At 39.2% G+C, this 12,517-nt stretch overlaps 1 protein-coding gene across 4 annotated transcripts in view; it reads left to right on the top strand.

The window, feature by feature from the left end:
• Positions 1-12,517, top strand: part of GNAL (G protein subunit alpha L) — a 180,613-nt gene that overhangs the window by 159,764 nt on the left and 8,332 nt on the right. For 2 of the 4 annotated variants that reach the window (XM_053947174.1, XM_053947183.1), the window contains exons 6-11: positions 5,152-5,206; positions 7,604-7,677; positions 8,524-8,582; positions 8,827-8,947; positions 10,181-10,311; positions 12,331-12,398. In XM_053947174.1, coding sequence (XP_053803149.1) covers positions 5,152-5,206; positions 7,604-7,677; positions 8,524-8,582; positions 8,827-8,947; positions 10,181-10,311; positions 12,331-12,398 — 508 coding nt within the window. Of the gene's footprint in view, positions 1-631; positions 651-806; positions 974-2,608; positions 2,756-5,151; positions 5,207-7,603; positions 7,678-8,523; positions 8,583-8,826; positions 8,948-10,180; positions 10,312-12,330; positions 12,399-12,517 lie in introns of those variants that run through there. The other 2 variants (XM_053947202.1, XM_053947194.1) reach the window with 2 other exon arrangements.

The raw sequence follows: 12,517 nt of genomic DNA, 5'->3' as shown, positions 1-12,517 counted from the left end.
CTGTTCCAGCAGCGTCCTTAGCACTCGCCTGTCTGGTTTGGGTGTTTCAAAACTGGGGCACAGCAGCCGTGAGCCAGGGTGGATCCCAACCAGATCTGGTTCTCCCTCTTCCCGCTGCCCTGCTGTGCCCTCACACGAACGCTGCCTCCTGGTGGGAAGTGGCTGCAGAGTGGTGTGGAGGGAGAGAAGGGGAGCGCTCCTCTAGCACGTGGAAGCTGTATTTAAAATACAGTGGTGATTTAAATTCGGCAGGAAAATCGTTAGCCGCTAAATTTTGCCAAGCCTTCTGAGGGATTTCTGCTGATATTTTCAGCAAATTACTTGGGAAAATGAATCCTTTAGGGGTTAGAATATTACTGGAGGCTGTTTTCATTATGTCTTTCTCAGTTACCTAGAAATACATCAGGATAGTGTGAGTTTGCTTGAAGCCCAACCTTAGAGCCTAAGTTATTCTCAAAAACAGAAATCCACAGTTTCCTGTTTCAAATATACTGGAAATTGGAATACATTTCCTGCTGGAAATATTAAAAGGATTGTAATGGCTTAGCTGATTTATATATATATATTTATAGGGGGGGAAGGGGGAAAAAAGTGCAATATTGATGTTGGCCCTAAGAACAGCAGCAAAAACTAAAAAGAAAAAAAAAAAGGTATTTTCCATTTCACCTCCCTAGAGACTTGGGGTGTGTGTTTTTCTTGTGAAGTATCTGCCTCACCTGTGACTTCATATCCAAGGAGAGTGGAATTAAAAGTCCTAGTGCTGGATGGTTCCATATGCATACATATACATATATAGAGTTATTTGAGCCTGGATGAGATGTTTGCAAAGCTCTTAACTTACCTGAAGATAGTTTTGAGATTCTTCACTCTGAGAACTTAAAACCTTAAAGATTTGCCATAATAGCTTTTCCTTTTAAAGAGACAAGCATTTTGAATGGGTTTGATTTCTTGTTTTCCATGGGAATTTTTTGATGTAAGGCCATTGAAATGTTTGAGTGAGAGTATAAAAATTGTTGAAGATCAAGAGTTATTAAAATACCTAGTTTGTTATATTGATTTGTGATTTAGTACCTCATCTTTCCAATTCTTTGGATGTCGAAGTACGCTCTCACAAATATAGCATGGGTTTTCTGTCGATCATATTATTCTCAAGACACGATTTTTCTTTTAATTGTCATTTTGTTTGTGGAGTCAGAATACCTACACAGAGCCATGTAGTGATTTATTCAGTGAGAAAAGAATGTTCATGTACGATTACCTTCTCTTTATTTGTGCATTTATGAATCCTTTTTTCAGAAATTCTTATATAGCTGCTACTGCTGCTCAAATTGCCATGGTTTTTAAAGAGAATAATGCTTATTGATAGTTCCCACATGCACTGGCAGGCACATCTAAAACCTGTACTTTTGTGTTCACAGCTTGCATAATATAAAATTTAGAGATTGCTTGTCAAACTAAGTGTCAGCTGAGTTTCCTAGGAAACTCACTGAAGATATTTATAAAACTACAGATCAGCTTAATAATAGATATAATAATGTCAGTAGCTTATTATTTTTTTTTTTTAATTTTACTGGTCCATTTTAGTTTGCTTTAATTTGTTGCTAAACCAAACCGCTGCATTTCCAAACAGAGCAGAGGAGACCTTCCTTCCAATACCTTGCCTAATTAATTTCTTAAGAAAAGGCTAGTTTCTGCTATTCCATGTAAGGAAAAAGGAAATGTAAAGCACCCTATGTAAAATTAAAAAGAACATAAATGTCATACTAGTTATCTGACTGAATCCTTTGTAAGTAAAACCACAACTGTGAAATAGAAATGTAAATATTGTATCATGTTATTGTTTTATTCACTGTTGAATTTAATGTATGAATTTGAAGTTCATTGCACATGCATGCAAAACAGTCACTGCAGAATTAACATATATCCTGAGTATGGGTTTCTATAGAAGCTAGATAAATAGAAGACCTGTTAGTATTGTAAAAAGGCATGATTCTGTGAAAATAATTACATCCCTGAGCTGAAAAAAAAAAATCTAAAAAGAGAGTAAGTGATATTTGGTGTCCATTTTTATTCATTCTTCTGTTATTATGTTTTCCTCGTACTGATTCTTTGAGTTGAGACATCAGCATTGCCACAGTTGACCTTTTTGTACTTTAAGCTCTTTAAATGGAAATTTCAGTCATGTAAATTCAAAATTTGCTGATCTGTATATATATATATATATATATATATATATATAAAATTATCTATATTTTGTTAAAACATAATTATTCAAGACAATTAGGATTAGATGAAGTTAACGTTCTCTAGAAAGCAGTTTAGAAAAGTAATTTCAGTTTTCCATTTTTAATACAGTAATGAGAATGAAGTTAGTGTGTGTGGAAAGGAGGCAGTACTGACTCCTTATCTCATCTGGAATCCATTTCTTGTACCCAGTATGTACATTTGCCTGTCAGGACTATTTTTTGATGCTGTTCTAATTAGCCAAGTAAGCAGTTCATATAAAGGATATTTAAGAACTGATTTTTCTTTTGAAAAGGTAAGAGTGTAGCTGTCTGTGTTTCTCTGTGTAAGAAATCTCATTGCACCCTTAATGATGTCGTTGCAGAAGAAATCTTAGGAAGCCTGTCCATCACACACTGAAAAGGTTAATTTCCTATAAAGCTACAAAATTTATCCCAATCCTAATAGTAGCTGCATGTGGATTTATTGGATGCTAATGATACCGTTCCAGCTTGTTACAGCAAGGTGGCAGGTAAAACCTTGTAAATCATTGCATTTCTTTTAATACAGCTCACATGCAGACAGCAACCTTACAAGCATAAAATGGTACAGCTGCTGTGTCAAATGATATTTTTTAAACACATTATATTTGTCAGAGCTGGCTCTCTCTTAGCTGTGGTCTTGCAGTTTAGGGTATTCAAAACTGGTCTTTCTACTGAGAAGAAGTGGAAGATGACTTCAGCTCATAAGTAGGATATCTAACTAGGAGACTTGCCTCTTTCCCAACCTGCCATGGATTGTGTGTAGTGTAACTGCATTACTCCTCGCTCCTCTGTTCCTTACCATGATTTGCCTGTTTGAAACATGCAAATGCTAACAACCAAAAATGTCCCTTAAGTACTTGTTGTATAGGTGACAAAGTTGTGAGTTAGCACTTAATACTGTGTTGAACCATTTTGGATAAGTTCTGCCAAAATGGTCCTGGTACTGTGGAGACAAGATGTATTGTCTCTGGTACTTCACAAGACATGTTTCTGCAAAAAAGCCAATTCACACTGTTTTGCAGGGTTTGTGATAGGGTTATATTTGTGCACAAACACTGACTTCAGTCCACACTTTTAAGTCGATCCCTTTCTGTGTCAGACATAGTCTGTACTTTGGAACAAAGAACAACCATGTTGCAGAAAATTATTCTAATCAGGAAGTTTCAGCCTGGAGGCATTTTTGCTTTGGGCTTATTTGCCTTCTTTTTTTCATGTTCTGTGCTGCCAGTGTGAGGCAAGAGTTCTCTCGATAAAGAGGTGTGTCACTTTAAAATGCATCGCTCTGCTCCGATGTCTGCATGAACTGTGGGATAACTGAAGTTAAATTTTGCTCAGTCAGGGTGATGACAATTATCTGACCAAAAGGTTCAGCCTGAATCAAACTGCTTTCCCATGGTGACAGTAGCTGACTATAAAAATGTACTTTTATATCCTTACGTAAATTTATAGGGCTTTTGGCAAGGAAGGAGTATTTGTGAAAATATGCTTTTTTTCAGAGTTTCTTCCATATAGTTTTGCTAACAGGCACCCGTTGGATTGTACTAAACAGTGATTTTTTTTTTTTTTTTTTAAACCCTGTGCTTATCTATCACATCTTGATCATCCAGAAAGAAAAGCTGGATATTCTAACTGTAGATACTGCATTTTGTTCCCCTGCTATAACAGTGGAGGTTTGAAAAGGAAAAATATGTTAAGTAAATATATATGCAGTGTATTTCTTTTTTCTTTTCAGTTCATATCCGTGGGAAACTGCTATGAGAATTACAAACAGCTTTTAGGGGGCTATTTTTTCAATTGGCCAGTGTGTGTGACCCCTGTGTTAACAGTGAGTTACATTTTAAGTCAAGAGTTCACTGGTTTTTTCTTTCCTTCCCACTGCAATTAAGTGGGACGCGTATTCCATGTGCACACTCAAGTAAAACTGGGGAAAACTTGCCTTTTGATAAAGAAGTCTTGATAATACTGTAGTGGGATATGTCAGCCAATGGGATATTCACTGCCAAATACCAAATAACAATGTAGAAATTCAAGAAAGCTTCTAAATTATACAGGCAGTCTGGGGAAAATGAGCCAGCTGGGCTCACAGGAGATCTAAGAAATGGGTGGAAGTGAGAGAGGAGAACCTGCCTCTTTAGCAATAAATATAAAATCACATTTTTATGTCTGTAAGTACTGCCATTCTAACACGTATTAGGAAAGAATTAAAACTTGAAGAATCTTTTAAATAATCATAAAATGTAGTTCCCCACTGATTTTCTGGTTCTCTTTTCTCTTGCTCTTCCCTGCAGCTGTAAGTCTCTCTTTCACTCCATGTGTGTCACTGAGTTTTGGTGACACAAAGAATCAGATTCATTAACCTCCACTTTCTGTGCTTTAGTTGCAGTGTTGGAGGGCAGCAAGTCAGTCCAAAGCTTTTTGTATATACCAACAAGCATTTCTGCTAGCATTACTGAGATCATAATTAACATAACATTATACTTGATCAGCATTATACTAAATAAAGGCACCCCTTCGCCACATTTTCTATATTAAATCCCAAAATCTTTTTTAAGTCTTAACAACCACATGATGCTATGATCTGTGATTAGTCATAGTATTTTTTAGTGGACCTCACAAAATTGTAACATTTTAACTGTATTTTGAACCACTTGTGAGTACTGCATAATGGTAACTTTAAAAGCGCTGTATTGAAATGTCTGGGTAAAGTGTTTGTTTGGCTTATAAAATGTAACCTTGAGCAACATATGGAAATAATCAGGCTCCTAACTTTACCATTCAAGTTGTGTTTTACTTCTCAGCAGGACTGTAAACTAGAAAAGGTAGTAAAATGTCTTCTACTAGACGGTATTGTACATATCTAAGTGCATGTTTATTTTTCTTCTAGCTTTTTAGAAAGAATTGACAGCGTCAGCATGGATGACTACACACCCACAGATCAGGTTAGTAAAAATAATGGGGTAGGGTCTGAACCAAAACTGACATTCATCTGGATTTTCTGTGTAATTTCTTTTAATCCCTACTGCAGCTGAAATAAGGCATATGGCAGTATAGCAAAATACGGTCTAGCAGTTTAAGTAATGGATATTAAAGAAGAAGAGGCATTTTGGTGGTGCAGACTTGTCTTTTACTGTTGTAACATCTCCGCTGGTGATTCTTGTAATACGTCCATTTTGTCTTCATGCTTCCCATTCTGTGTCCCACAAAAAAAAAAAAAAGGTGAATGGAAAAAACAACAGAAAGCATAAATGTAAAAAGTTATGATTTCCCTCACCAGCCTTTGCTACAGAGAAGCAATGCTTTATTTCAGTGGTGGAGGTGATCTCAGAGGGAGACTTCCCTAATTCTATCAGAAGGGTCCTTCAGAGGCAAAAGCTTGCAGTGAATGAGGTGTCCAGGTTCAGGGGAGAGCACCAGTGGCAGCAGCAGAGCTTGCAAACTTCTCTGCAGGCCTGCAGATTCCTTCTTTGCAGGCTGTGCCCATCTCCTGCTGGTAGCAGAGTTTCTATTCAAGCCTTATTTGCAAGACAGTACTTTTTTTTTTTCTCAGATGCTGTGATACATCTTGATGGAGTGCTCTAATGGCAAACACATTCATGGTTAAGGCTGAACTGGTGTGGTCTTGAAGGAGCGGCTTCACCATGTTGCCTGGCTTCAGCTGCCTTCCCTGAGCTCAGGCTGTGTGCTTTCCTTTGCTGTCTCTTCAGCAAACATTCTGAAGTTGTTATTTTTCAGTGCTGCTATCCCACTGTCATTTAGCAGTCTCAGCCAAAATTGTCGGCCACATCATAAACTCCAAATACAGGTGGCAGAAGAGAATCCCTGCACTGTATAATTCAGTCTAGCAATGCAAGGCATATAACAGGTGGATGCCCTTAAAAAATAAACAGAATTGTCAAATCTCACTGTGCAGTTAGGGAGTGAAATTCAGAGAAATCAGGTGACTTACCAGAGATCACCTAAGGAAGCATGCAGAGAAGAGCCTGTTCCTTCAGACCTAGTTTAGGTCCATAATCACAAGCATGTCCTATAGTCAACCCAATATAGGATCAATTATTCAAGCACTCAAGACATTTTCAGACCAAAGGAATTAGTACTGGGGTTTGCTCCATCTAGACCTCATAGTTTTAGCATCAGGATCACTCACCTGGAGAGAGAAGTCAGTGAAGAAAAGCCTCATTTTTGCTTTCATTATTTACATTAGAGTTGGCCTGTTTGTTCCTGGGAGGTCCTTCTCTACCTGAAGTAGTCTTTCATCACCTAGAAATTTTTCCTGATATTTCCTTTGGGGAGAAATGTCTTGAAAGATCAGAAAAGTCCCTTGGTATTTGGCAGGTGGAAAACTTGCTCTGAGGGGGGGATTCTCTTTTGCTTTTGCTTTTGTCCTGTTGTGCTGTATCAGTTGCCTTGCTGAATTAACTGGTAAAATTAAATTATTTCTTCTCTTCCCTTGCTTTCTGGTTTTTGGAGTATTTTTTTTTTGCACCATAACAAAGTCAGCAAGTGACAGAAAATTATAAAATAACTAAAAGTATTAAATAAGTGGCCTTCAGCTGAGTGCATGCAGCTGTCAAAGCAGTCATGATTTGCCTTGGCTACCAGAAGCAGTAGACAGTAGGGTAGGGAAAAAAGGCGAGCTGTGCTTGCACTCTGCACCACTGGCTGCCTCCTTCCATGCAGGAGGGAGGCATCATAAATTGCTTTTGCCTACTCCCCTTGAGAATTGAGGAAATTATTAATTTTTAATTAATAATTAATTAAAGGAGAGTTGGCTAAGTTGTAAAGTATTGCTAGTTTAAAAAATAGGAAAGAAATGCCATATTTCTGCACGACCTAAATTCTGTTCCCTTGTGCTCTGTAACAGAGCTTTAATTACTCAGTCACAAGCTATTATTTCGATAGGATTCCTGTCTCATTCAGTACAAAAAAGGGCAGAGTTAAGGTTGCCTGGGCAACTGTAAATCTGGAGTTTTCTAACATTTGAATACTTATCTTTACAACATGAATAACATTTTTCTTAGTTTTATGTAACTTCAGAATTCATTATCCTCATCACATACCAAGGTGTATAACCATCAAGAACAGGTTTCAGTGGGGCAGTAAGGAGAACCTAGATGAGGTCTCCTGCTTTCTGAGTGCACAAACCAAATGCAGTGATCATTATTAAGTTTATTTACCATGTCAGTACAGCAAATGACGATTTACCAACAGGTCTGATTGAACTTTCATTAAAGGAAACATTTAAGACTTTTCATGGAAAATAATATTCCACGCTTTTAAGAGCAGAATTAGGTTAGGAAAAAAGCCTTGCTAATCAACTTCTATGTTCTCATTTCCAGGACCTATTAAGATGCAGAGTGTTGACATCAGGGATTTTTGAAACAAGATTTCAAGTAGATAAAGTAAATTTCCAGTAAGTCTGTTAGTAATGATTTATGAATATCATACTCATTTTTAACAGCTTCATTTAGATGTCTCTGTTCATGTATGCATGGTATAGCAGGCTTAGGATGGGAGTGGCTGGATTTTTGTTGTTTGGTTTGGCTTTTTAGCTCTCTTTCCAGAGGCCGTAGTAAAATTACCTCATACTTTGCAAAAATAGCTTTAATTAGTTATGTATATTCGCAACATTCTGTAGTAGGGTTGTGTGTGGCTTCTTGTAAAAACTGGTGCATTGGTAAAGCACTGTAAAACCATAGAATACCCTTGGGGGGATGAGAGCTCACAGAAGTCAATGGGAATCCTCCCTTCTTCCAGAGGGCAGAAAGCTCTGTGTTTGTTCAAGGTTTTTGCTATGTCTCTAAAACACCCACAGGCAGACTGGCTTCTCTCGCCAGTTCTTGCCCAGAAAGGTGCCAGTGCTGGCAGGGCTGAGCTGCCTCATGTCCTCCTCCATACAGAGACGCCCTTTCCCCACCACCCTTCGAAATATCCTGAAACCTGTACTTGTTTATAGTGCAGTATTGCATGCCATATTCACTGCTGGGGACTGGAAAGGCCAGCACTTGTCCTTGAAGAGTGTATTTCTCATTTTATGGGTTCAGTAGCTTTCTCCTGGCAGAGCAGGGCAGGTGGAGCATTGCAGATGTCTCTGACATGCAGCGCAGCATCAGCAGATCTCTCTCCTCTTCAGGCAATATTTTACTGCCCCTGTCCTTGGGGCTGTCATATTTTTAAACTGAACCCTCGTGCTGTGCATGCTTCGTGTGATTTTTCCTAGTGCACATAAGTGATATAACATCCTATGGCTTTTTAACAGCATGTTTGATGTAGGTGGCCAGAGAGATGAGAGAAGAAAATGGATCCAGTGCTTTAATGGTAAGTAAAAACATTCCGTGTTTTATTTTGCACTTGTTCCCTGAGGTGTGAGCAGCTTAGTGTTCATATCCACACACAGTACCTCACTAGCACAGAAGTCCAGTGTTACAGATAACTTTTTTCCGGTATTTTTGGCTGATTGATGAGTAATGGTGGTGTTACCCTGAGGAGTACGTGCTGGGATAACGGAGATGTTCTATTCTCTCTCCTTTCTTTCCTTCTTTCTTCTGTTTGTTCTGCCCAGATGTCACAGCTATCATCTTCGTTGTGGCTTGCAGTAGCTACAACATGGTAATAAGGGAAGACAATAACACAAACAGACTACGGGAATCCCTGGACCTTTTCAAAAGTATCTGGAATAATAGGTAAAACAAAGCTCATTTCCCTCCCATCCTCCCCAGTTTAATTACAGTTCAACTCCTTTGAAAATAGGACTTCCCTTGCTGTAGGCTCAGATTGTTTATTCAGAAAATACCCAGGTTGGGCCTGGTCTCAGAGTGTCTCCATGATGACACCCCTCCCTGGCAAGGGCCGTGGCACAGGGACAGTGCACATGGTATTTCACCACTCCTGCCAAAATGATGCAGGGCATGGGGACAGCTTGGGAAGGGCAAGCACCCCCAGGCTGGCTGCTGCAAGGGAGGCAGGAGAAACCCTCTCCTGGCATTACTCTGCTGCTTGGCTGAGACCAAGATCCTCTGAGGAACATTTGATCTCCTCCTCAGAAGCAGCAGCAGGAGCAGTTCACTGTGCTTGTTCCTTATGCGGGCAGCTGCTCTCGTAAGGGTCATCTCTGAGAGCACAGGGTACCTCTGCCTTAGGGGATGATGCTTCAGACCTAACCTAACTGGAACTACCATTAAATTGCCATGCTGCCACAGTGCCTGTAAATCGTAGGTGCATAACCAAATAGCAGCCCAAATGGGCTCCTGGTAGAGAGCAAGTAAAACAATCTTCAAAATAAGGTGATGAAGTTTTCAGCATATACCTGTGAGGATGCTCTGTACTGAGAAGTGATTGAAGGTAGAGTGAAGGAGGAATGTTAACTGCACATCCCAAGGCACATTGTCACAGTGATGGATTAATTGAGGTAGAAAAGAGAAATTATTTTCTTTCCATTCATCAGGTGTCATACAGGCCACCCTAAAAGATGGGATATCTGTGTGGATGAGCAGTTGCTTAGAGCAGTCTGAGGGAAGGGAGCTTTCTAGCTTTTTGTTTTATCTTTATCACAACCAAATAAAGCTGACAGTAATGTCTGATTGTGAGCTGAGGTGCTTCTAGAAAATGTCATGAGTTTCCCAATTTGATATCTAAAAGAGAATTTAGAAAAAAATTTAGAAAACTGCCCCCTTCAGCAATGTCCACTGCAGTTTTTATAAATGTATTTACTGACCTTAGAAATATACCCATTGGTCTGCACAGGTGCAATCAAAACAATCATTTAGGTCATCTTTTTTTTTTTCTGTTGAAGCATGTTCTACACTATTGCACACTCTGTCCACACAGGGAGAGCCATTAAATTTCCTATCAATGTGATAAGTTTTTGTTGATTAACATGTCAGAGATAACACAAACATTTGGTTTGTTTTTGACAGGTGGTTACGGACCATTTCTATCATTTTATTCTTGAATAAACAGGACATGCTGGCTGAAAAAGTCTTGGCAGGGAAATCAAAAATTGAAGATTACTTTCCTGAATACGCGCATTATACTGTACCTGAGGATGGTAAGGTTTTTCCCCGTGCGGGGATTGGACCTGCTGGCATGGCCCAGCCCATAGCTCCCCTGCCTGTCTCTCTGTCTGTCTCACACACACATTCACAAGCACACACAGTTCCTTGACATGAGCTCCTGGTCATGTAAGGAGCATGCCAGCAGCACGTAGCTCACAGGCACCCCACTGTGGGTAGGGTCTGTAAGGGTTCTGGCTCCACAGCACCTGCCCTCCCCTTTTGAGGGGAGGAACCACCAGTCCCAGGACAGCAAAGCAGCCTCGCATCTCCCCCCTTCCCAGATGCTTCTGCCTGGGCCTCCCACTGTGCTGAGCTTTGTTGGGGATTCATGAGACTTATTTTGCAGCCATTGTTGTGTCCTCCAATACTGTAAATTTCAGTTTTTGAAATACTGATGGGAAACCCAGCAGACCAGTAAGTGAACTTTAATGGAGGAAAACCACATCAGTAGATAGGAAGAGAGCTGTGGTGATGAAGCAGTCATTTTCTTATCTTCAAGAAGTGTAATGGTTCCTGCACCACAGTAACATACTGACTGCAGAGGTGAACTCTGGTATTATGCCAAGTATATACCAGGCAGAGGGCTCCCCAAAGGTCTCAGGTCTGTCTAGCTAAAATGGTAAAACCTTTATTTTCTGACCACTCGCCTCTGCCTTACCTGAGTGATGGCCCTGGCATGGTGCTTGCAGCCACCTGTTGGAAAAGGCTTTCATTCTCCACCAACCACCACCAACAGCTTTGTTTACAGAGGTGAAGGTGGTGATTATCTATTTTCAACCTTCATGAAACCTTCTGGAACTTCACGAGTGTGATTCTGACTTTCAGGTACAGAGGATTAATGAACTATCATAAAATCTGAGTTGATCTGGCATCTGTTTTGTAATGCTAAGGGCTGTCAGAAGAAATCTTATCTCCATCACCCAAATTTCCCCTTCTCAAACATGCACCACATAGACAGAGCTTGAGAGCATTTTCAGTATTTTTTTATAATAAGCCAATTGTCAGAAAAAAAGTAGCTTTTGGTATTTCTCAAAGGGATTTCACAGTGGGTATCTAGAGTGATCCAGAATATTCACACATGAAACAGCTCTCTATTTTTAACCTGTAGTTGTTCACTTATTCTTCAGTTTCAGCTCACATTATTTAAGAGCAGCAGCATTGAATTCCAATATGCTGTTGATTGTGCTGCTGCTCTATTTTTACCCCCAGCATTATGGATGAAAAATACATTTCCATATTCTGATAAATTCTGGCCTTTACAATGTTATGTTATAAGCATCTGATTTTGGAATCCTAGATGAGAGATAATACTGAAAGGAAATAAATAGGTTATCTCTTCACTGCATTGTTTTTTACACTGAGAGTAAATACAGTCATTGCATGGCCTAGATAGTGACAACTTCATCTGCTGACAAACAGTTAATATTGAGCAACAAGTCTCCTGCTCAACAAGAATTTAATCCAAGACCCCTTGATGGGCAATATATCTGAAGTATTCTGCTGAATTGGGGCCTGGAATTAAAATACATTTATATATATATCAAAAAGTCTTTCAATGCTATCATTTTTTCCAAGTGTAATCTTGGACTAAACATTTTTAAACTCACATTCCTGCCTGCAGAAGCTTTTTTCAGGAGACATTTTTCTGCTGCAGAAACTGAACAGCTCAGCTGCTTTTTCTAGTCATATTTTCTGATAAAAGCTAAACCCTAACTCCCACTTGTTTCGCATCTATATGAACAAACTTGTGGATGTGAGTAAGCCTTTTTGTGATATGACCAATGACATTGTTGCAATGATTTCAGCAATTTTCAAGTTCCTAAAATAAGTTGTACGCGTAGTCAGATTTTACTGTACTCTTCATTTTAGAATTACCTACTGGGAATCTCCTCTAGTATTTAACATTTCCATTTTTGTACTGAAGGGCTACTTCCTTCTTATTAAATCTTTTGTTACAAATAGATGATTGTTTGATTTTGTGTTTCTGATGTCATTTGTTTTTAATTGAACAGCAACACCAGATGCAGGAGAAGACCCCAAAGTCACAAGAGCCAAGTTCTTCATCCGGGATGAGTTTTTAGTGAGTAATTTTCATCTTATGTGTGATTCTATCATAGGAAATACTGACAGATGGCATAGTTTATTTAGGGAAAACTGATGGGGTTTTGCAGAAAGCTAGAAGGAGAGGACAACGTCTGA

This window comes from Vidua chalybeata, chromosome 1, assembly GCF_026979565.1.
Source record: "Vidua chalybeata isolate OUT-0048 chromosome 1, bVidCha1 merged haplotype, whole genome shotgun sequence".
Lineage (NCBI taxonomy): Eukaryota > Metazoa > Chordata > Aves > Passeriformes > Viduidae > Vidua > Vidua chalybeata.
The sequence above is the reverse complement of the archived record's forward strand: the minus strand, read 5'-3'. Positions and strand labels throughout refer to the sequence as shown.